General features: G+C 42.7%; 1 protein-coding gene across 1 annotated transcript in view; it reads left to right on the top strand.

The window, feature by feature from the left end:
- Positions 1–21,883, top strand: part of PARD3B (par-3 family cell polarity regulator beta) — a 693,368-nt gene that overhangs the window by 482,641 nt on the left and 188,844 nt on the right. Inside the window, 2 exon segments of the mRNA XM_030579423.1 lie at positions 370–576; positions 2,182–2,419. Of these exon segments, the coding sequence (XP_030435283.1) occupies positions 370–576; positions 2,182–2,419 (445 nt within the window).

Raw genomic sequence — 21,883 nt, 5'->3', positions numbered from 1 at the left:
GTTTTATTTTTGAATTAAGGCTTTTTTGTACGTAATTCTACATTAATAAGTTCAACTTTCATGATAAAGAAATTGCACTATAGTACTTGTAATGGGGGAATTGAAAAATACTATTTCTTTTGTTTTAGAAAATAAATATAAAGTGAGCACTGTACATTCTGTGTTGTAATTAAAATCAATATATTTAAAAATGTAGAAAACATCCAAAAATAATTAAATAAATGGTATTCTATTATTGTTTGATAGCCCAATTCATTATTTTTTAATCACACAATTTTTATTAATTTTTATTAATTGCTCGACTGCTCTAATTGTATTACTTTTATTTCTATGTACTTTAAATGTAAACATTAACTTTTCCTTCCCCAGAATCTCCTGGCAAAGATTTTGGTCCCACTCTGGGCTTAAAAAAGTCCAGCTCCCTGGAGAGCTTGCAGACGGCTGTGGCTGAAGTCAGGAAGAATGAGCTTCCTTTCCACAGACCCAGGCCTCACATGGTCCGTGGTCGGGGCTGTAACGAGAGCTTCAGAGCTGCCATTGACAAATCTTATGATGGACCTGAAGATGCAGAAGAGGGTAAGCTGTTTCATGTACTTGTTTGAGAAACTTCCACAACTTAATACAAGGCTCCATTCAGCAAAGCATTCAAAGGAGGTGCTAAAATCAAGTTAAAGGCATTCTGCATAAGTGTTCTGCTGAATTAGGGCCAAATTACTGTGCATGCTATCCTAGGGCCTGAACCAACTTCACTAAACTCTCAGGGCTTGTCTACATCACAAAGTTGCAGCGCTGGTGAGGGGGTTACAGCGCTGCAACTTAGGAGGTGTACACATCTGCAGGGCATCACCAGCGCTGCAACTCCCTGTTTGCAGCGCTGGCCGTACTCCTGTTTTGTCTCGGGTGTAGAGGATCCAGCGCTGGTGATCCAGCGCTGGTAATCAAGTGTAGACACTTACCAGCGCTTTTCTTGACCTCCGTGGAATAAGCAGGTATCCCAGCATACCTGAGGAAGCCTCTGGTAATCAAGCTGGTCTCCTTCCCCGGTTTGCTCTCGCGTTCCCCGAACCCCGAGCAAGCAGGTCTCCTTCCCTGCGGTTTGCAGGGGGGTTCGGGGAACGCGAGAGCAAACCGCGGCGAAGCTGGTCTCCTTCCCCGGTTTGCTCTCGCGTTCCCCAACCCCCCCTTGAAGCCGCCCAACAGCGCTGCAGTATGGCCACATCTAACACCACTTGCAGCGCTGGTTGCTGTAAGTGTGGCCACTCTGCAGCGCTGGCCCTATACAGCTGTACTAATACAGCTGTAACAACCAGCGCTGCAAAATTTTAGATGTAGACATACCCTCAGATTGACTTCAGTGGTGAGGGTGGATCACGCCCCGAATCCACAAAGGTTTGTGTAACTATTTAGTTTTCAATTTGTTTTAAGTAGCATTGGTCTTGATCAATTCTGCTGCTGTTTTGTACATTTTACAGCACTGAGTCTCATCCTTTTCCTTTGCATCTCCCTTTTCCATACTGAGACCACACTGGAACCCCCTCGTGTCTAGCAGGAGCCCTGTTTAGCAATACAGGAAGGACAGAGTAGCCACAATACCTTGACCCCACTTGTTCATGACACCTATTGGGGTCACAGTCCCCAGACTGGAAACCCCCTGTTTACAGAATGAACTGCATCATTATGTTCAGTTCTTGAGTTCCTAAAGTGAAACTACACTAGCTCTCCTCTAAACAGTCAGAGAAATTGTCTTGCTGTTCCTTTTAGAGACATCAGAAATAGCCTGAGGGCAAGGAGTGACTACATTAGTTTTGTATAGTAGTTAGGATTTGCAAGTTCTTAGAACCTCTTGATGAAATAAGCTCTCGCTGTTTGTGTCTCAGCTTGTGGGCTTTTTTGACTTGATGGAGGTTAACAAGCCAGATTTCAAAAAGAAGAATTTCATACCAGGAATAATAACTAGAAAATAAGTAACTATAATAATTCTGTGTTTAATTGACAATAGACCCCTACTTGAATTAACTAGATATATGTTTAGTCTGCTTTTTAAATGATATGATTAAATGAACGTGCATTGTGAACTATTGCAGCACTTTATTTTACACTGATTCTGTATTGCATATTTGCATTTTCCTGATCATAAATGGCCCATACCCATTTTTACTGATTCTCTTTCTGTCTCTGCAGATGGTCTATCTGAGAAGAGCTCTCCCTCTGGTCAAGAAACTCAGAACTTTGAATCAATCCTGCAAGGGAATCCTGAACTAGAAGATGTAGAAACCAATGCAAAGAAAGACAAAAAAAATAAAGAGAAGGAGAAGAAAAAAGGAAAGAGCAAAGCTAAGGTCAAAGAGAAGAAAAGGAAGGAAGAAAATGAAGATCCAGAGAAGAAAACGAAAAAGAAGGGTTTTGGTGCCATGTTGAGGTATGAAGTAAACACTAATGGGAATTGTGTGATCATGGGAGACTTTAACTTCCCAGATATAGACTGGAGAACAAGTACTAGTAATATTAATAGGGCTCAGATTTTTCTGGATGTGATAGCTGATGGGTTTCTTCACCAAGTAGTTGAAGAACCAACAAGGGGAGATGCCATTTTAGATTTGGTTTTGGTGAGTAGTGAGACCTCATAGAAAAAATGGTTGTTGGGGACAACCTTGGTTCGAGTGATCATGAGCTAATTCAGTTCAAACTAGATGGAAGGATAAACAAAAATAGATCTGGGACTAGGGTTTTTGATTTCAAAAGGACTAACTTTAAAGAATTAAGGAAATTAGATAGGGAACTGGATTGGACTGAAGAACTTGTGGTCTGAAGGCAGAGGAGGCCTGGAATTACTTCAGGTCAAAGCTGCAGAAACTTTCAGAAGCCTGCATTCCAAGAAAGGGGAAAAAAATCATAGGCAGGAGTTGTAGACCAAGCTGGATGAGCAAGCATCTCAGAGAGGTGATTAAGAAAAAGCAGAAAGCCTACAAGGAGTGGATGATGGGCGGGATTAGCAAGGAAAGCTACCTTATTGAGGTCAGAACATGTAGGAATGAAGTGAGAGAGGCTAAAAGTCATGTAGAGTTGGACCTTGCAAAGGGAATTAAAACCAATAGTAAAAGGTTCTATAACCATATAAATAAGAAGAAAACAAAGAAAGAAGAAGTGGGACCGCTAAACATTGAGGATGGAAAGGAGGTTAAGAATAATCTAGGCATGGCCCAATATCTAAATAAATACTTTGCCTCAGTCTTTAATAAGGCTAATGAGGAGCTTAGCGATAATGGTAGGATGACAAATGGGAATGAGGATATAGAGGTAGATATTACCACATCCGAGGTAGAAGCCAAACTCAAACAGCTTAATGGGACAAAATCAGAGGGCCCAGATAATCTTCATCCAAGAATATTAAAGGAACTGGCACATGAAATTGCAAGCCCATTAGCAAGAATTTTTAATGAATCAGTAAACTCAGAGATTGTACTGTACGACTGGAGAATTGCTAACATAGTTCCTATTTTTAAGAAAGGGAAAAAAAGTAATCCGAGTAACTATAGGCCTGTTAGTTTGACATCTGTAGTATGTAAGGTCTTTGAAAAAATTTTGAAGGAGAAAGTAGTTAATGACATTGAGGTCAATGGTAATTGGGACAAAATACAACATGGTTTTACAAAAGGTAGATCGTGCCAAACCAACCTGATCTCCTTCTTTGAGAAGATAACAGATTTTCTAGATAAAGGAAATGCAGTGGGTCTAATTTACCTCAATTTCAGTAAGGCATTTGACACGGTTCCACAAGGGGAATTATTAGTTAAATTGGAAAAGATGGGGATCAGTATGAAAATGGAAAGGTGGATAAGGAACTGGTTAAAGGGGAGACTACAACGGGTCGTACTGAAAGGTGAACTGTCAGGCTGGAAGGAGGTTACTAGTGAAGTTCCTTAGGGATCAGTTTTGAGGCCGATCTTTAACCTTTTTATTACTGACCTTGGCACAAAAAGTAGGAATGTGCTGATAAAATTTGCGGATGACACAAAGCTGGGAGGTATTGCTAACACAGAGAAGGACCGGGATATCATACAGGAAGATCTGGATGACCTTATAAACTGCAGTAATAGTAATAGGACGAAATTTAATAGTGAAAAGTGCAAGGTCAGGCACTTAGGGATTAATAACAAGATTTTAGTTATAAATTGGGGACAGATCAGTTGGAAGTAACAGAGGAGGAGAAGGATCTCGGAGTATTGGTTGATCACAGGATGACTATGAGCCGCCAATGTGATATGGCTGTTAAAAAATCTAATGCAGTTTTAGGATGCATCAGGCAAGGTATTTCCAGCAAAGATAAGGAGGTGTTAGTACCGTTATACAAGGCACTGGTGAGACCTCATCTGGAATACTGTGTGCAGTTCTAGTCTCCCATGTTTAAGAAGGATGAATTCGGACTGGAACAGGTTCAGAGATGGGCTACTAGGATGATCTGAGGAATGGAAAACCTGTCTTATGAAAGGAGACTCAAAGAGCTTGGCTTGTTTAGCCTAACCAAAAGAAGGTTGAGGGGGGATATGATTGCTCTTTATAAATATATCAGAGGAATTAATATTAGGGAGGGAGAGGAATTATTTAAGCTTAATACCAATGTGGACACAAGAACAAATGGATATAAACTGAACACTAGGAAGTTTAGACTTGAAATTAGACGAAGGTTTCTAACCATTAGAGGAGTGAAGTTCTGGAACAGCCTTCCAAGGGGAGTAGTGGGAGCAAAAGACATATCTGGCTTCAAGACTAAGCTTGATAAGTTTATGGAGGGGATGGTATGATGGGATAGCCTAATTTTGGCAATTGATCAATTGATCAATTGCCAAATTATCAGCAGGTAAGTATGCCCAGTGGTCTGTGATGGGATGTTAGATGGGATGCGATCTGAGTTACTGCAGAGAATTCTTTCCTGGATGCTGGCTGTTGAGTCTTGCCCACATGCTCAGGGTTTAACTGATCACCATATTTGGGGGTCGGGAAGGAATTTTCCTCCGGGGCAGATTGGCAGAGGCCCTGGAGGTTTTTCGCCTGCAGCATGGGGCATGGGTCACTTGCTGGAAGATTCTCCGTAGCTTGAGGTCTTCAGGCCACAATCTGAGGACTTCAATAACTCAGACATAGGTTAGGGGTTTGTTACAGAAGTGGATAGGTGAGATTGTATGGCCTGCGTTGTGCAGGAGGTCAGACTAGATGATCATAATGGTCCGTTCTGACCTTAAAGTCTATAAGTCTATGGTTCTTCTGCATAAAACATATACGAGCGCGCACACACACACATTTTCCTGAAGAAGCTCATGAAAATATTCTGTGAAATCACTGATGATCTCATGAAGCAGACAAAAATGTTTGTCGGTTAAAAAGAAAGCACTATCAATTTTTATACCAAACCATTAACTAAGGCAAAAGACCTTTAGCTGGCAAAACTTTCTGTGCCCCTGGAATTCATGTGCATTTGGCAGGAAAACTGTATGAGGCTTGAGCATAAAGAAAATATAAGGGAAAAATGCATTTGAGGGGAATGTTTGCTATTTCTAGGTATTACATTAAACTTTTGGACACTACTGGTATATTCTGGCCTGCTCCAGGCACCAGTGCACCAAGCATGTGCCTGGAGTGGCAAGCCACAGGGGGCGGCCTGCGGGTCACTGTGAGGGCGTCAGTCCGGCTACCTTCAGCAGCATGCCTGCAGGAAGTCCACCAGTCCCGTGGTTTTGGCATCATTTCGGTGGTGGGCACACCAAAGGCCCGGGACCAGCGGACCTCCCACAGGCATGCCACCGAAAGCTGCCTGACTGCTGTGCTTGGGGCAGCAAAATAAATAGAGCCGCCTCTGTGTAGGCCAACCTAGTGTGGAACAAAACCTTGGTGCATAGTTTAAATGGAAGAGGTGTTTTGCTGTAACCTCAGAAATTCTACTACAAAGATGCCCCACAGATCATGCTTTTCAAAATATAGAGATTGGAACATACAAACTTGAGCTTTTGTTTCCTCTTGATGTCCTTGATACACAGCATAAGGCGTTGGTTTCCAAAGTGTTATGTGCAAGGACTTGGCTGTTTTTCTTCCACTTAATGTCAATACAATCCTAAGTACTTCTGTTCGTTTTGCGGATACAGACTAACATGGCTGCTACTCTGAAACCTATTAAATTTGTGCACACCATTTAGAAATTTTCCACGAGTTTATGGACTGCCAGGGTATGATTGTCCAAACTATGCATGCACAAGTGTATACTTAGTTTGCACATACAGTTACCACAATGATTAATGAGAATAAGATATCTGTCCATAAATGCACAGATATGCATACTATTTGAATAATTATACATGCTAACTAAGTGTGGAATTTGCACACACATTTATGTTCATAGAGTTTAAAGAAATCTGGCTTAAAATGAAGCTGTCGTGTTTTTTTTTTTATTTAATTAGAATAGTGAGTTCTTCAACAGCTCTTCTCTTTCTGTATCTTTAGTCTCATACCTATTAACCCTGTGCTCCCATTAACCCTGTAGAGCTAATAAAACTGTGAGAATGGAAACTGGATTGCACGCTAATTTGGCAAAAATGTAATTATTCTGGCTCATGCATCACCAACAGATCTGTTGACTAACATCCACATTCTAAATCTTTATTACTGGTGAAGATTTATGCTTGATTTCAGATCCAAGATCGAGTTTGTTCGGTTGGCAGTGTTATTGATAAACAAGAAACATGGAACTAAAGGACTCCAGTATTTCTGATTCACTTTTTAGAGTATAACTTCACTTCAAGCAGAAGTAATACTGTTTTTCTAGAGAGATAACAACATGAAATCTGCATGTTTCATATTTTGACTACATGCATATATTATTGATCTGAACTTTTCCCACAGTTAGATTTAATTTTGATAGGGAGTCTTATCAACTGATATTTTTCACTATTACTGTTTATTATATATCCATCAAGCATGACAAAGGGACAGGACAAAGATGGAATTCCTGCCTCAAATTGTTTACAGTCTAAATTAAGACACATGGAAAATGGAGGTGACAAGATTAGATGGAACAGAAGGGAAGTTTGCGGGCCAGGAAAATATAATTATGTACTCGGGAAGTTTGTAGATGCTTCTAAAGAGTAACTAAGGGTTTTCTTTGTGTTTTTCATTTGTTTTGTGTTTTTTAAAACATGATTATAATTTATATCTGTTTTAACGTTAGGGGGCTATCACTTAAAAGCTTTCTTGAAGAGTGGATTTTGAGAAGGAACTTGGAGGAGGAGCAAGTGGAGGCATGATGGGTGGGGTCAGGAAAGATGTCCCAGCCATAGAGGGGAGCATGAAACAAGGAATGGAGATGAGCAATTTGGGTTGAGCAAAGAGGGCATTTGAGGAAATAAGAGTAGGATTTAGCAAAGCACTTAAGTGACTCAGAACATGTCTTATTGACTCTCAGATCAAACCTAAATGGGGGAGGGCAAATGCAGACAGGTATTGTGGGGGTGGGGGTGGCAATTGTGGATGGCCTTAAAAGCATGAACAAGGAGCTTTGGGGCACAAGTGAAGAAATTTTAGAAGGAGACTGGGTATTGTAATAGCATTAGGTATCAGAGGTGATATTCACAGCAAAGTTTTGGACTGATTAGAGTGAGGAGAGTGTCAGGAGGGTCAGAAAGAAGGATATTGAAGTAATAAAGGTTCAGGATGATCAAGTATTTTAGCAACAGGAATGTAAAGAAAGAGGCAGATGTGACAAAGGTGAAACTGGCATGATTTAGTGGTAGACCATCTGTGGAGTAGAGAGAGAAGATGAAGATGACACGAAGATGACACAAAGATGGTGAGTCTCTGCTACATGGAGAATGGCTGATAATATTTATAGCAAAAGAAGTGGTGGGAAGTTTTTTTTAATAAAGAAAGTAGAGTTCAGTTTTTGACATGTTGAATTCCAGCTAGCAGCAGGACATGTCATAGGAGTTACCAGAAATACGAGTGCAAACAAGGAAGAGAAAGTTTGGATGGAGAAAGAAACCTGAGAGTCTGCGTTGTAGAGATGGTAGTTCTAGTTACAAGGCTGCCCAGAAAAAGTGTAGAGTGAGAGGAGGATGAGGGCAAAGGACATAACCCTGTAATAGACTGACAGAGGAAGGGAGGAAGTGCCAACAGAGGAGACACTGAAAGAGCAGCTGGAAGAGGTAGTAGGAGAACAGGCAAAGCAGAGTTGTTGAAACCAAGCAAAGAAGAGGTTTTAAGAAGGGTGATTCTGCCATGTTGAAGGTCCCAGATCTAGGAAGATAACAATGGTGAAGCAGCCTTGAGATTTGGTCAGGAAGAGATCATTGTTAACCATGACACAGGTCGTTTCAGTGGAATGGGTGGAAGCTAGACTGTAAAGAGAGAGAGAATGAAGAGCTGTTCAAGGCACAAATTAATCCATTACCTACTGGAAAAGTTACACTAGACTAGGGGTGGGCAAACTTTTTGACCACAAGGACCACGTTGGGGTTGCAAAATGGTATGGAGGGCTGATAGGGAAGGCTGTGCCTCTCCAAACAGCCTGGCCCCCACCCCCTGACTGCCCCCCTCATAGCCCCCAACCCATCCAATTGCTCCCTCCCAGGACCCTCTCCATCCAACCCCTCGTGTTTCTTGTCCCCTGACCACCCCCTACCCAACCCCCCACGCTCCCTGTTCCCTGACTGCCCCAACCCCTATCCATACCCTCCATCCCCTGACAGCCCCCCGACCCCCCGGGACTCCCACACCTATCCAACCCCTCTACCCTGTTCTCCATCCCCTGACTGCCCCCCTAGAACCTCCACCCCACCCAACTGCTCCCTGTCCCCTGACTGCCCCCCCGGACTCCTCACTCCTAACGACTCCCCTGGGATCCCACCCCTTATCCAACCCCACCGCTCCCCGCCCCCTTACCATGCCACTCGGAGCGGCAGGACTGGCTTATTGGAAAGCCTGGGAGATGGGCAGGAGCAAACCGTGCAGCCCGACAGGAGCAGCGGGCCAGAGTGCTCCCCATGTGGCTGCAGGGATGGGGGGATAACAGGGGACGGGCCAGGGACTAGCCTCCCCAGCTGGGAGCTCAGGGGCCGGGTAGGACCGTCCCGCCAGCCGGATGTGGCCCACGGGCCGTAGTTTGCCCACCTCTGCACTAGACTGTGGTGGTTATTTTTATGCACTACATGCATACTTACTATGCTGTATATAGCGATTGCGTATTTTTCATATCTGTAATATGTCCATATGAGCTTGCTTGTTTCACTTGTCAACACCAATGCAGTTTAATGTATTAAAACCACCCCTAACCTTTATCTTTAGTATGAAAAAAGTAACTACTGCTATAGCCTTTCTCAGCTGAGATTTTTGAACATATTGGAATCACTGCTGAACACTTTCCGCTCCCCCCTCTCCCGTTTTAACAACAGAAAATATCAAAGCTGTCACCAGTTGCTAACAGATTTCACTTAGTTCCTCATCTGTTGCTCAGCTGCTATTTACTTGTGGATTGTGGATATTTTTTAATTAAAAAAAATAATTGCTTTCCTATTAAATTTCTCATGGATTGAAGTTTTATTTAGGTGGATATGATTCAGGGAGACCATCAAGCAGGTATGCTTGTATTCTTTAATCACTGTTTAAAAACTCAGTGTTATGTTGTATACAGTTAAACAGGAACTGTCAACTTCCACGTTTTCTGTGATTACCCCTTTTAGCCAGATGTGAGATTTTTAAACATAGCTGAAGCTGGTTCTCAATTTGTCAGTTTTTAAAATCCATAATAGTATTTGACAATGTTTAGTTGCAGGACACTTCATTGTACGATGTTTGGTGTTCTTCTTCTTGGTAGTAAGGGCTAAGTATTGTGGGTAGTGATGTATTTTTGTCCTCCCTCAATATTGGCCCATATATGTACTATCCAAAGAATAACAGGCATCTACTTAAGTAAAATGTTTGCATTTAGCATTAGCTCACATAGCTTCATTTTGTATTTTACCACACTCTGTTACATTGGCTCATAACGACTTAGAAAGTGACCCAACACAAGACAACATAATGAAAGTATTGGATGTTATATATCAGGTGGTAATTACTGTATATTAAATATTATCATTCATGGAGCTGTGATTGAATTTATGCCATAACATCCGGAAAAGCCAGTGTCTAGCACCAAGCAGTTACTCTTTTTGAATATCCCAAAATATTCTCATTCAGTTACACTCTAAACTTTTATGTATTCCATAGAGACCCATAATAGCAGCGAGACTAGACAGTATCCCATTAAGTTCTTGATTCAGCCCTCTCTTCCTGCACTAATCATTGTTTCAGGCCATGGCGAGGTTTGGAGAGGCTTGCTCTTCTTCAAGTCAACTCTCTTCATCTTGAAGGATTCTTCATTTGCATGAGAAGCTGTGTGCTGTAATGACATACTTTATGCTTTAAATAAGGTGATTGTCTCATTCATTGTTTCAGAATTGCATCTAAGCCCTTTCTAAATTACTTTTTGGCTATTTTAAAGGGTTAATTAACCACTTGGTGCAGAGCATTGGAATTTCCTGATGTTGAACACTAATGTAAAATGCATTAGCACTTAGCATTGGGAGCTCTGGACAGATCTAACCAAGATTCTGAGGAAAACAGCTTTTTCCAGAGTTTGCTAGGTGAAGGACTCTAGATTCTTAATTTATGCTCTATAGTTATTTAATTGTCCTGCCTGTCATTATAGGCTTTCCCCACAAAGCTGGGCTTTAACTCAGTTTTCAAATTAAGTTAAAGACTGAACCTTTAAATCACCAAGGGAATGTGACATCTGTCCTACTCTGTCCCTCATCCCACCACAGCTGCTATGCGCCTAGTGTATAATAAATGTAACATGTCTGTGGCCCTTGTTATTACCTTTTCCAGATAGAGTTGTAAAATTTCTGGGTAGCCATTCGGTTTTATGGGTAAGAAGGTAAGTTAGCTAATGGACTACAGCCATGCCAGTGAAATTTTAATAGCTAGTTCCCTGTAGGCCAAGGCCAACAGGCTGCAGTCGTGATGTTTTGCTGTAGTACCAGACCAATTGTGTACTTGATGATGATTCAGAGGCAAAAGGACAGCCAATCTGGCACGCCCAGGGAAGAAGCTCCTCATTCTTTTTTCAGTCTGGGTTCAGAAACCCACTGAAAAGAAGCTCTCTCTTTTCCCAGGCCTTGGCTACACTCACACTTCACAGCGCTGCAACTGGGGTGTGAAAAAACACCCCCCTGAGCACTGCAAGATACAGCGCTGTAAAGTGTCAATGTAATCAGGGCAGCAGCGCTGGGAGCGCGGCTCCCAGCGCTGCACGCTACACCCGTAAGGGATGTGGTTTACATGCAGCGCTGGGAGAGCTCTCTCCCAGCGCTGCCGCTCTGACTACACTCACACTTCAAAGCGCTGCCATGGCAGTGCTCCGAAATTCCAAATGTAGCCATACCCTTAATGTAACATAGCTCCATTTGTACAATTAGCTTTACTGGATTGGCATCAGTAAAAAAAAAAAAACAACAACAACAACAACAAAACACACTAGATTTGAATGTCAATGGCCACTGCCGTTCACATAAGTGGTTCTGTGTACACGCCCGTCTGAGTGCTGGGAACAAGAAATAGAGAAGAGAATATTAGTTACAGTCACTTTTGTCCTCTTTGGAAATGCTACTTTTCCTCACATAACAGTTCATCTTAAATTATTTACTTTCCTTTTCACAATATGAGCCATGAATATTTTATTTTTTGTACTCTTAATTTGCCAATTTTCCTTTGAGCTAAGTGCCCTAGTGATTTTAATTTTTCATTTTAGTTGGAAGAGAGAAATGACCCTCGTTCCCTCTGTTCCTCCCCCGGTTATTACCATTACAGGCCCTGTACTCAGAATGATATTTTTTATGACTGGCGGTGTTGATCCTGTAATGGTATTGCAGAGTAGATAGCATAATATTCAGATTCTGACTTCCATTAAGTGTAGCGGTGTGACATCTTATATTATCTTTTTTTTCTAGCCTGTGTTGCTCTGCAAAGTTAAGCGTTTGTGAGAAAAGTTAGCAATATAATGTAGACAGATAGGGCAAATAATAGCTATCTGCTGCCTGAAGAGAGATTTAATATTTATTTCCATCACTCTCTATATACATAAGTAGACATTGGTAAACAAAAAAGAGACAACTAGATTAAATTATGATCAGATTAATTTAAGGTGATTTTAGAGTCATTTGTATATCAACTAACAGAGAAATCTGAGACAGATTGTGTCCTTTTGCCTTTGGTGGAGAGGACCAGTTGATGTGGCCAGTGTTCTGGAAAGCTGTGAAGCTATTATGGGACCTTAATTTCCTTTCATCTGTTAAGCACATCTACTGTGCAAATATTTCAGTAAAATAAAACTGTTTTTATTTTAGTGTGTACAGAAGAGGTGAGGAGGTTGCAGCTAATGAATTTAAAAATGTATTGGTGGTTTGTCAAATCATTTTTTTTTAAAAACCTCAACGATATATGACATGTTCTTCCTTCTTCTCCATAGTATTGAGGACTACCTCATTATGTTTATAGTTTGTCCAAAGCAGAGACGAGGTTTTTTCTGTACTAAAAATGATCATGCAGACTGCCTACTAAAGACTTATTTGTTTAATTACGGGTCTGTTCTCCTCTTAATATGCATGCATAAATCTCATTAATGTTAATGAGACTTATACAAGTGCACTGAAGAAAAATAGACCTCTTATTCTCATTATTTCACTTGGATAATGAGATATTTGCTTAACAGGTCAGAGCACAAAGTCCAGCTTGATTACTTTTAAAGACTAGAAATCACAAAGTTGTATTTTGAGAAGCAGAGGATACGTTTATAAAATAGCTGCATCTCTACTTCAGGATAAAATACCATTATTTAAGCTGTAATTAAATGAATACAATTGAGAGCTGTATCTTTAAAGGATAATTTGCATACTCATTTCCTTGAGATATCTACTTAAATATACACACACACGCTTAATTTTCATTTCTGTGTATGTAGTGCTTGTTAAAACAAATGGAATCTCCAGAGTTGCTTTAAATGTGGGCTCTGATTTAACAAGTAGGACTTTCTTTGGGATGACAAGCTTCTCACAGGCTTCTCTGGGCTGCTGTGTTCGAGTTAGTACATGACTGAATCTACAGGGCCCTAGCTTGCCGTGCTCTAACTCGCTGTGTTGCTCCTGCTATTGCATTCACTATGGACCTTAGTGTGAAGTAGCAAGGTGCACGCAATGTGTTAATGTAGTGGTGCCCAAACTTTTCCTGTCACGCCTGCCCCCTTAACAGTAATGGAATCTGGCGGCATCCCCCCTCCATTACCGCACAGTTGGCTCAGTGGAGAAGCTTGGGCTGAAGGTGGAGTTGGTGACTGAGCTGGGGATGGGGAGGAGGTGGGGCTAGAGGCAGAGCTGGCTTGGGGCTGGAGAGGGAATGAGGGCAGAGCTAGGCTGGGGACAGAACAGGGGACAGATTGGAGCTGTGAATGGGGCTGGAGTTGGATGGGTGGCAGAGCAGGGGCCAGAGTGGAGTTGTGGCTGAGGGCAGAGCAGGACTGGGTGGCACTCCCTCCCCACTCCCCGTGGAGGTTGGCTCAGGTCCCACCACATGCCCCCGTGCAAAAATTCCTCCATGCTTCCCTAACTGGGCATCCGCACAGTTTGGGGACCATTGTGTTAATGCACGGCAGGCTAGCATGCTGCACATTCACACTCTGGTTTGCAGCATATAAACCCACCTTATAGACCAGACCTCGGACTTCAATTTACTTGTTTCCCAGAGTACTCCTCTGCGGAAGTGGCCGAACACAAACTGCAAGATGAGTCCTTGAAAGTGTTTCCTCATTAGGTACACTTTAGTGTTGTATTTATTCTTCAGTCAATATACTTTTCCATTACTCATTTAAACAACCTTTATCGACAAGAAATAAATATAGTACAAGTACCAGACATTAATTCTACCTTTAAAGAACTAACTAAAGTATTTTTTCTTTGGCTCATATACTTGCTATATAAATAAAGAAAAACTTAACAGCAAATGTATAGAAATAGGGACAAAGAATGGGAATTCAAACAGATTCTGTAACTACAAAGTTTTGGCAGGTGCCAGTTTAACAGGTATTGCTATTAACAGCCATTTGTAGAGAAAGTGAAATGTTCTTATCTCACTGAATTACGATTTATGCCAGACAAAGAAGTCAAACTAAAGTAATGTTTATTTTATAATACAGAGACATTGATTAAATGCACATGGCATTTCAAATCCAATTGACATTTTAAATCACAATGATTACAGACATGCAGCCATTTATTTAACTGTTGCATTAAAAATGTGTCTAACTATTAATAGATGAAAGTCAGGCCTTGCCAGTATTTGTTAGCAGGCTGACCTTTTGTTTTGCTGACATGTAAAAGGGAGCAAAGCTGACTTTTGGGTAATCATAATTTTAGAGCATGTGGACTCGTAGACTCTAGGGTCAGAAGGAACCAATGTGATCATCTAGTCTGACTCCCTGCACAAAGCAGGCCACAGAACCCTACCCATCCACTTCTATAACAAACCCCTAAACTATGTCCGAGTTATTGAAGTCTTCAAATTGTGGTTTGAAGACCTCAAGCTGCAGAGAATCCACCAGCAAGTGACCCATGCCCCACGCTGCAGAGGAAGGCGAAAAACCTCCAGGGCCTCTGCCAATCTGCCCCGGAGGAAAATTCCTTCCCGACCCCAAATATGGCGATCAGCTAAACCCTGAGCACGTGGGCAAGACTCACCAGCCAGCACTCAGGAAAGAATTCTCTGCAGTAACTCCGATCCCATCCCATCCCACATCCCATCACCGACCACTGGGCATACTTATCTGCTGGTAATCAAAGATCAGTTGCCAAAATTAAGCTATCCCATCATACCATCCCTTCCATAAACTTATCAAGCTTAGTCTTAAAGCCAGATATGTCTTTTGCCCCCACTACTCCCCTTGGAAGGCTGTTCCAGAACTTCACTCCTCTGATGGAGTTACAGTCGCTTAAGAATACCGGACCCATGTAAGCCACTCTTCCCCACACTCCTGCTCCTTTTTCTCAGTGCGGGATTTTAGAGGATAGTCCAGAGAGGAAGAATAGTCCAGTAGATACAGTATTATCATGGGACTTGAGAACCCTAGATTCAAGTGGGACCAGATTTTTAAAGGTGTTTAGGAACCTGACTCCCATTGATTTTGGTGCCTCATTTCTCCACATGAACAATGAGGTAATATCACTTCCCTACCTCACAAGGTAGCTGTGAGGATAAATACATTAAAGATTGTGAGATGCTCAGATACTACATTAATAGATGTCATATAAGTACTTAAGATCGGTTTCTTTCTTAAAAATATAAGATGATGATGTGGCATGACTTCCCCCAGCCTTTTTCCTCCAACTCCCTAGTATACTCTCTTCCTCTTCTCCTATCACTGAGACTTTCTGCCTGCTTTCTTCCAGCCTTTCATCTCCTTACCTCCATTGTCTACTCTCACCTCCCCTCTCAATTCTCTCCTCAACTTCACATTCTCAGTAGGTTCTTTTCTCCCCAAGTACTAGCATGCGTTCAACTCCCCTATCTTAAAAAATGACCCACCCTCAAGCCATTACCCAATCTTTCTTCTCCTCTTTGTCTCCACCTCCTTGAACATGCTGTCTACAGCAGGGGTCAGCAACCTTTCAGAAGTGCTGTGCCGAGTCTTCATTTATTCACTCTAATTTAAGGTTTCGTGTGCCGGTAATACATTTTAACATTTTTAGAAAGTCTCTCTCTATAAGCCTATAAACTATTGTTGTATGTAAAGTAAACAAGTTTTTAAAAATGTTTAAGAAACTTCATTTAAAATTAAATTAAAATGCTGATCTTATCAGTTTAGTGCAGTGGTTCTTAACCTGGGTGCACGCACCCACTGAGGCAGGGCCAGTGCAAGGATATTTTGCACCCTAGGTGAAACTTCCATCTTGCGCTCCCCCCCACCCCTTGCACATCGGTTCATTGAGAGGCAAATCCCAACGAGCCTTTATAGACTCCAGGGGCCAGCCATGCCCGGGGCTGCTCCCCAGCCCAGGTTCCCCCCTCCCCATCCCCTGAACTCCCCTGGAGGGTTCACAGACCCCCGCGAGCCCTCCCCACCCCACTCCACCCAGGTAGCCCCTGCCCCAAGTCCACTCACTCGCTTTGCCAGGCTTGGGCCGCTGCAGCAGCTCGACAGGGAGGAGCCGCCTTCTGGAGAGCCAGAGTGTCTCGCTTGCGGCAGCAGCAAGCCCCAGCCATGGAGGAGCCGGCGTGGTGCTGAGGGGCAGCAGTCCTGCAAAGGCAGCAGTGCCACTAGCGGGGAGCAGCTGCATCCCCCCGCCCCTCCTGCCCAGGCTGCGGCCCGGAACTCCCTGGGCTCCTGCAGGCTGCAGTGGAAGTATGCGGGCACCAGCCCCCATGCACCCCACATCTCCTCCCTCACCTAGGTCTACCATATTTCAACAATAAAAAAAGAGGGGAGAGTGCTGCCCACTCTCTCCCAGTTCCCACCCCGATTGCCCCAGTCAGAACCCCAAACTCTCCTCTGCTCCTTGTCCCCTGACTGCCCCATCCTGGGATCCATGCCCTTAAGTGCCCCCCCAGAACCCCACTCCTTCCTAAGCCTCCCTGCTCCTTGTCCCTTGGCTGCCCTCTCCTGAGACCCCCCCCCCCCGGACCCTACCCTCTACCTGTCCCCTGACTGCCCCAACCCGTATCCACAGCCCTGCCCCCAGACAGACCCCTAGGGACTCCTGCTCCCTATCCAACCACTCCCCGCCCCCTGACAGGACCCCCAGAACTCTGAACCCATCCAATCATCCCCCTGCTTCCTGACTGCCCCCTGGGACTCCCCTTACAATGCCCATGCTGGTCAGATGCTGCCTCCACATGGAGGAAAACTCTACATGGAGTCCTGAGGCAGTGGGGGGGGGGAGCTGTGGGAGGGGCAGCAGCGGTGGCGGCTCACACTTCCGGGAGCTGCAGAACCCGAGCATGGTGAGGTGGGAGCCGGGGGGCGCACCTGCCCAGGCTGCGGCCCGGCTCCCCTCCGCCCCCTGGGAGGGGCCTCCTGCAACGGATGCATGCGGGCAGCGGTCCCTGTGTGCCCCTCGGCTCCCCCCTCACCGCGCTCAGGCTCTGTGGCTCCCAGAAGTGTGAGCCGCCACCGCCCCTCCCGCAACAGGCTCAGGGCAGCACTCCCTGGCAACACACACACGCCCGGGAGCCACAGAACCCGAGCATGGTGAGGGGGAAGCCAGGGGGTGCGCCTGAGTGGGGCCGGCGGCGGGGACCCTGGCTGGCAGCCGCGTGCCAGGGCAAAATCGGCTCGTGTGCCAAAGGTGGCATGCGTGCCATAGGTTGCCGACCCTTTTCTTGCAGTTTCTTGACCCTACCTAATCAGACTTCAACCCTCAACACTCCACTGAAACTGTTCTTGCCAGAGTCTCTAATGACTTCTTCTTAGCCAGTCTCTGGGCCTGTGTTCTGTTATCTTCCGTGACATGTCAGAAGCGTTTAGCACTTTTAACTTTTAGAAAGTTGAGTTCTGACCTTCATTAGCTTCTGCTCTCTGTTCTCTCAGGTTCTCTTATTCCTCTGATTGCTCCAGCTAAGTCTTGTTTCTTATTTGTCCTCTTCACTTTTTCCCCTTTCTCTGGGTATCTCACAAGGCTCCATTTGTGGTCCCTTCCTCTTCCTCTTCTCCCTATCTATACATGCTTTCATCTGCAAAATCATGTGTTTGATTACTGTTATGGCAATGGTACCCACAAGTCTCCCTCTCTGCTGATGAGTGTTCCCTCTATGGCCAGTCCAGCATTGTGACATGGCTTCCTGACTTCTTTTCATGGATATTCAATTGATCTAGAACTCAACATGGCCAAAATTTAGCGGTTCATCTGTCTCAACAACAAGCCCTCCCCGCTCCCTCTCTCCTTGTTTGTCATTACGAACAGCGGCACTATCCTCTCACTCACTCAGGCCCATAACCTGAGCATTATCTTTGACTCAGCCCTTCTTATAAACAGACACATTCAGGCAGTGACTTAAATCTTGCCAGTTCTTCCTACACAACATTTCTAAGATCTGGCCTTTTCTCTGTGACTACACTGCTAAAACTCTTGTCCAAGATCTTATCATTTCACATCTTGACTATTGGCAACCTCTTCCTTTCTGGCCTTGACTACTGCCACTTAGCACCCCTCATGACCATTTGGACATCTGTTTTTAAAATCATTTTCTTGGCTCATCATTCTGACTACAAAGAATCCCTCTGCTGCTCCTTTCCCCTCATAAATTTCCTCCACCTCAAACGCACGTTTCCTGTATTTACCTTTTAAGGCCCTCCTCCATTTAGGCCCACCCCACCATTCTATCTACTAACTTTCCACTCCACTAGCATTCCCAGCCTTTACCACCCAACAGTCATCTTGTCCTTTAAACAGCTTTGCATTTTCTAACCCAACATGCATGGGAAAACGGCCTGATACCACATCACTACCTTTCTCCTCAGTCACACCCTTCCTTCAGCTTCACCTCTGCCATGATTATTCCAAAGCCCTTCTGCCTGCTGACCATAGCTAGGCAGATTGGAAGCTGTTCTTCCTTCACTCCAACTTCTCCATTCCTTCTTCCTGTCTCTACTCCTCGTTAATATCAACATGTTTAATTGGTATATGTAACTAACAAAACTGTGTGGTTCATCACTGTGTTTGTTTATTATATCCCCACCCTCTCCTATTCACCTCTTTTGTATCTTTTTGGATTGCAAAGTGGGCAGGGATTGTCTCTATGTATGATTATAGAACACCCAGCCTAATGGGAGCGCAGTACTGATTGCAATACTGGGAACTCTCCGCACATAAACATTTGCCAGTCTACTACAACATACAAGTAATAGGAATGTCCTCCACCTCAGTAGCACATTCAATGTAATCACTCCAAAGCACTTTACAAATGTTCATTTAGCCATGATAATGTAAGGAACCTAAGTAGGCATTTATAATGAGGAAACTGAGGCACAGAGAAATGAAGGCAAGGTCACAGAGGACGTCTGGCAGCCATCGCTGTGTGGAATTCTAGGTAAATGATGACTATTTGTGGTGAGATATATATTGCTGCCTCTTGCCAGTAGTCTAGGAACTTTAAAAAATTTGTTTCGAGTCTTGAAAGTTGACTCACAAATTGAATAGTTGTCTGTCTATATGTCTAGTATCTGTCAGACAAAGTTCTGAGACTGTACTATAGCTCTTCACTGTTTAACTTCAGTGTTCGGTTTGAAATAATATACTGTAGTCTTGTGCCCTTTATTGTTCTGTATTTGAAGGTAGTGGATACCTGACCTTGCACTAACCCCAGATTATCAGATTTATAGGTAATAAAGTGAAAATAGAGTTGTAAAAATTATTTTCCAGTGACAGATGGACGGTAGAGTTGTATAGAGACTTTTTTTTTTCTGGTAAGAAAATAACAAGGTGAAAGGCAAGCTGTACTTCTTTGTATTCTTTCAGCTCCACAACCATGTTTTGTTGTTTTTTGTTTTATTTTTCCATGTCTGGAAACCTGGATGCTTTTGCTGTTGGAGTTGTTTCATATAACTGACATACTAATGTTCTGCACTGAATTAAAAACTAGGTTGATGAGTAAGCTGTTCAAAGAAATCCACTTTCCTTTATTCTCTTGTTGTGGAAGGGTGTGTCTGTTAAAGTGCCTCTTAGCCTCCCTGACAACCAACAAAAGGTGACTGTGAGAGTTCACTGTGTTAAAATATATTTAATCTTGTTAAAGATACATGTTAACGTGATTGTTATTTTATAGTGTCAGTCACATTAAAAAAAATCAATCTAAATGTGAGAACTTTGTGACAAAAGGTGGAGATTTTGCAGAACGGTACTTCCCATTGTATTTGTGTAAAGCAGTCATAAAAGGAGATCATTTTTACTAGAACCAGGAAATGTGATATTTCCTTGAGGCTGGAAGTAACCTGCTTGACCTAAATTACTCTAAAATAAATTAGTAATTATTTCTTTCCCGTAAAAAAGTTAAGAGCAATAGATTAATTCACTAGCCTTTCTCCTCTGGACACAATTTTTTCTTAGTGTCTACCAGTTTAGTCTTTTTCTGCTTCCTAGTGGATATTTGTCTCTTCATAAAGCCACTCTTCACCTGGAACACTTCAGCCTGCTTAAGAAAGGGTCAGGACTGCAATGATAGGTCCAGACTGAAATGCTTTGAAAAATTATGTGGAGAAAAATTCAAGCATGGTACTCTGTGTCTGCATATAGCCACTAGTGTTAACCACTTTCATCATGTATAGTAAATATTTGCTGAATTCCATTTAAATTTAAAATAGCAGTTTAAAATCCTACAAACAGTAGATGAAACTGTATCTGTGGCATCCTTAATATGAACACCGATGGTGTTTTATTAAATCTCCCCATTATGATGTTTGTAATTCTTGCAGACTGGTTCTGTGTGAAACTGCCTAATTTTGTTGATTTGCATGTGATGTATGTTGTACCCAGTGAGTAGTGAAAACCAGTCTGGCATGCCGCTTCCTAGTTCTGAATGGATAACTGGCTTTAGTCCTTACTAAAGTTCCATACGTCAGAGTTCTAGAAAGACCTTTCTGGATTTTTGGCAGGGAGGGAGAGGAAACCATGCTGTGATGTAATATGTGATCTGTCATCCCAGTTAGAAGCTCATAACATTTTAGACAGTCTGAAGTACACTAAAAATATTTCAATGGATGTGTGTGTGATTGTATAGTCCTTAACATTTATTTTAGTTGAAATACTGGCTTCCTCTTATCTTGTGAGAATATTCAAACTGGAGTGAATGGGTTTTAATCATTTCTGGGTTTAGCGCAGAGTTTTTAAAAGATTGTAAGTGGATGAGCCTTTCATAGTGGGGAAAAAATCACTACAGACTAGGGCCTACTGTGGAAAGCTTATGTCATACTATAAACTGCTGCCCACGCTCTTGCTCCATTTTCAGTTGGGTACACAGACAAGTTAATCTTTCACTGGAGGAAGTTTTTGTTTTGTTTTGTTTTGTTTTTTAACTACTAAAAGTAAAAAATAAAATCTCAGTGGGCTGAGGTTTGGATAATTAAATAGTTCAGGACTGACTTCTGCAGTTTACTAACTTACAGATATCTCAGTCTAACACTGAGCAAAGGAACGTGCAATAAATACAACTTTACTATCAATACATATCTTTTTTTGGTCTAGATTTTTATTAAAACACTGTATGTACACACATAGTAAAAGTCTGCAGCAAAGCTAAAATTGGAGCATTTAACCATCTCTTCTGAGATGTGTGTACGTATATAATGTATAATATATAGTGAAGGTCCATAACATTACTGTTTTAAATTCCTAGCTATAATCACTCACAGACCTTGTGGATCAATATGAGTCACCTGAAATTTAATTAATTTAGTTTTCAGAAGAACACTACACATCTTTTTCTGAAAAATTAGGTATTATTCTGTCTCTTAACTCTTATATAATGCTTTGTATCAATTGATCTCAAAATGCCTCACACCTATTCATGTGTCTATCCTCACCACACCCTTGTGAGAAAGGCAAATGTTGTTAGCTCTATTTTACAGATATGTAAGTGAGGCACAGAGAAGCTAAGTGACTTGCCCAAGATCCCACACAAAGTCTTCAGCAGAGTAGGGAATTGAACTAGGATCTCCCACGTCCTAGGTAGTGCCCTAACCATTGGCCATCCTTCATATAAGCGTTTGTAAGCAGGGATAACACATTTGAGTCATGAGGTGTCAGTGTTTTCTGTTTTTGTT

This window comes from Gopherus evgoodei, chromosome 11, assembly GCF_007399415.2.
Source record: "Gopherus evgoodei ecotype Sinaloan lineage chromosome 11, rGopEvg1_v1.p, whole genome shotgun sequence".
Classification (NCBI taxonomy): Eukaryota; Metazoa; Chordata; order Testudines; family Testudinidae; genus Gopherus; species Gopherus evgoodei.
This window is presented reverse-complemented; position numbering and strand designations above follow the sequence as displayed.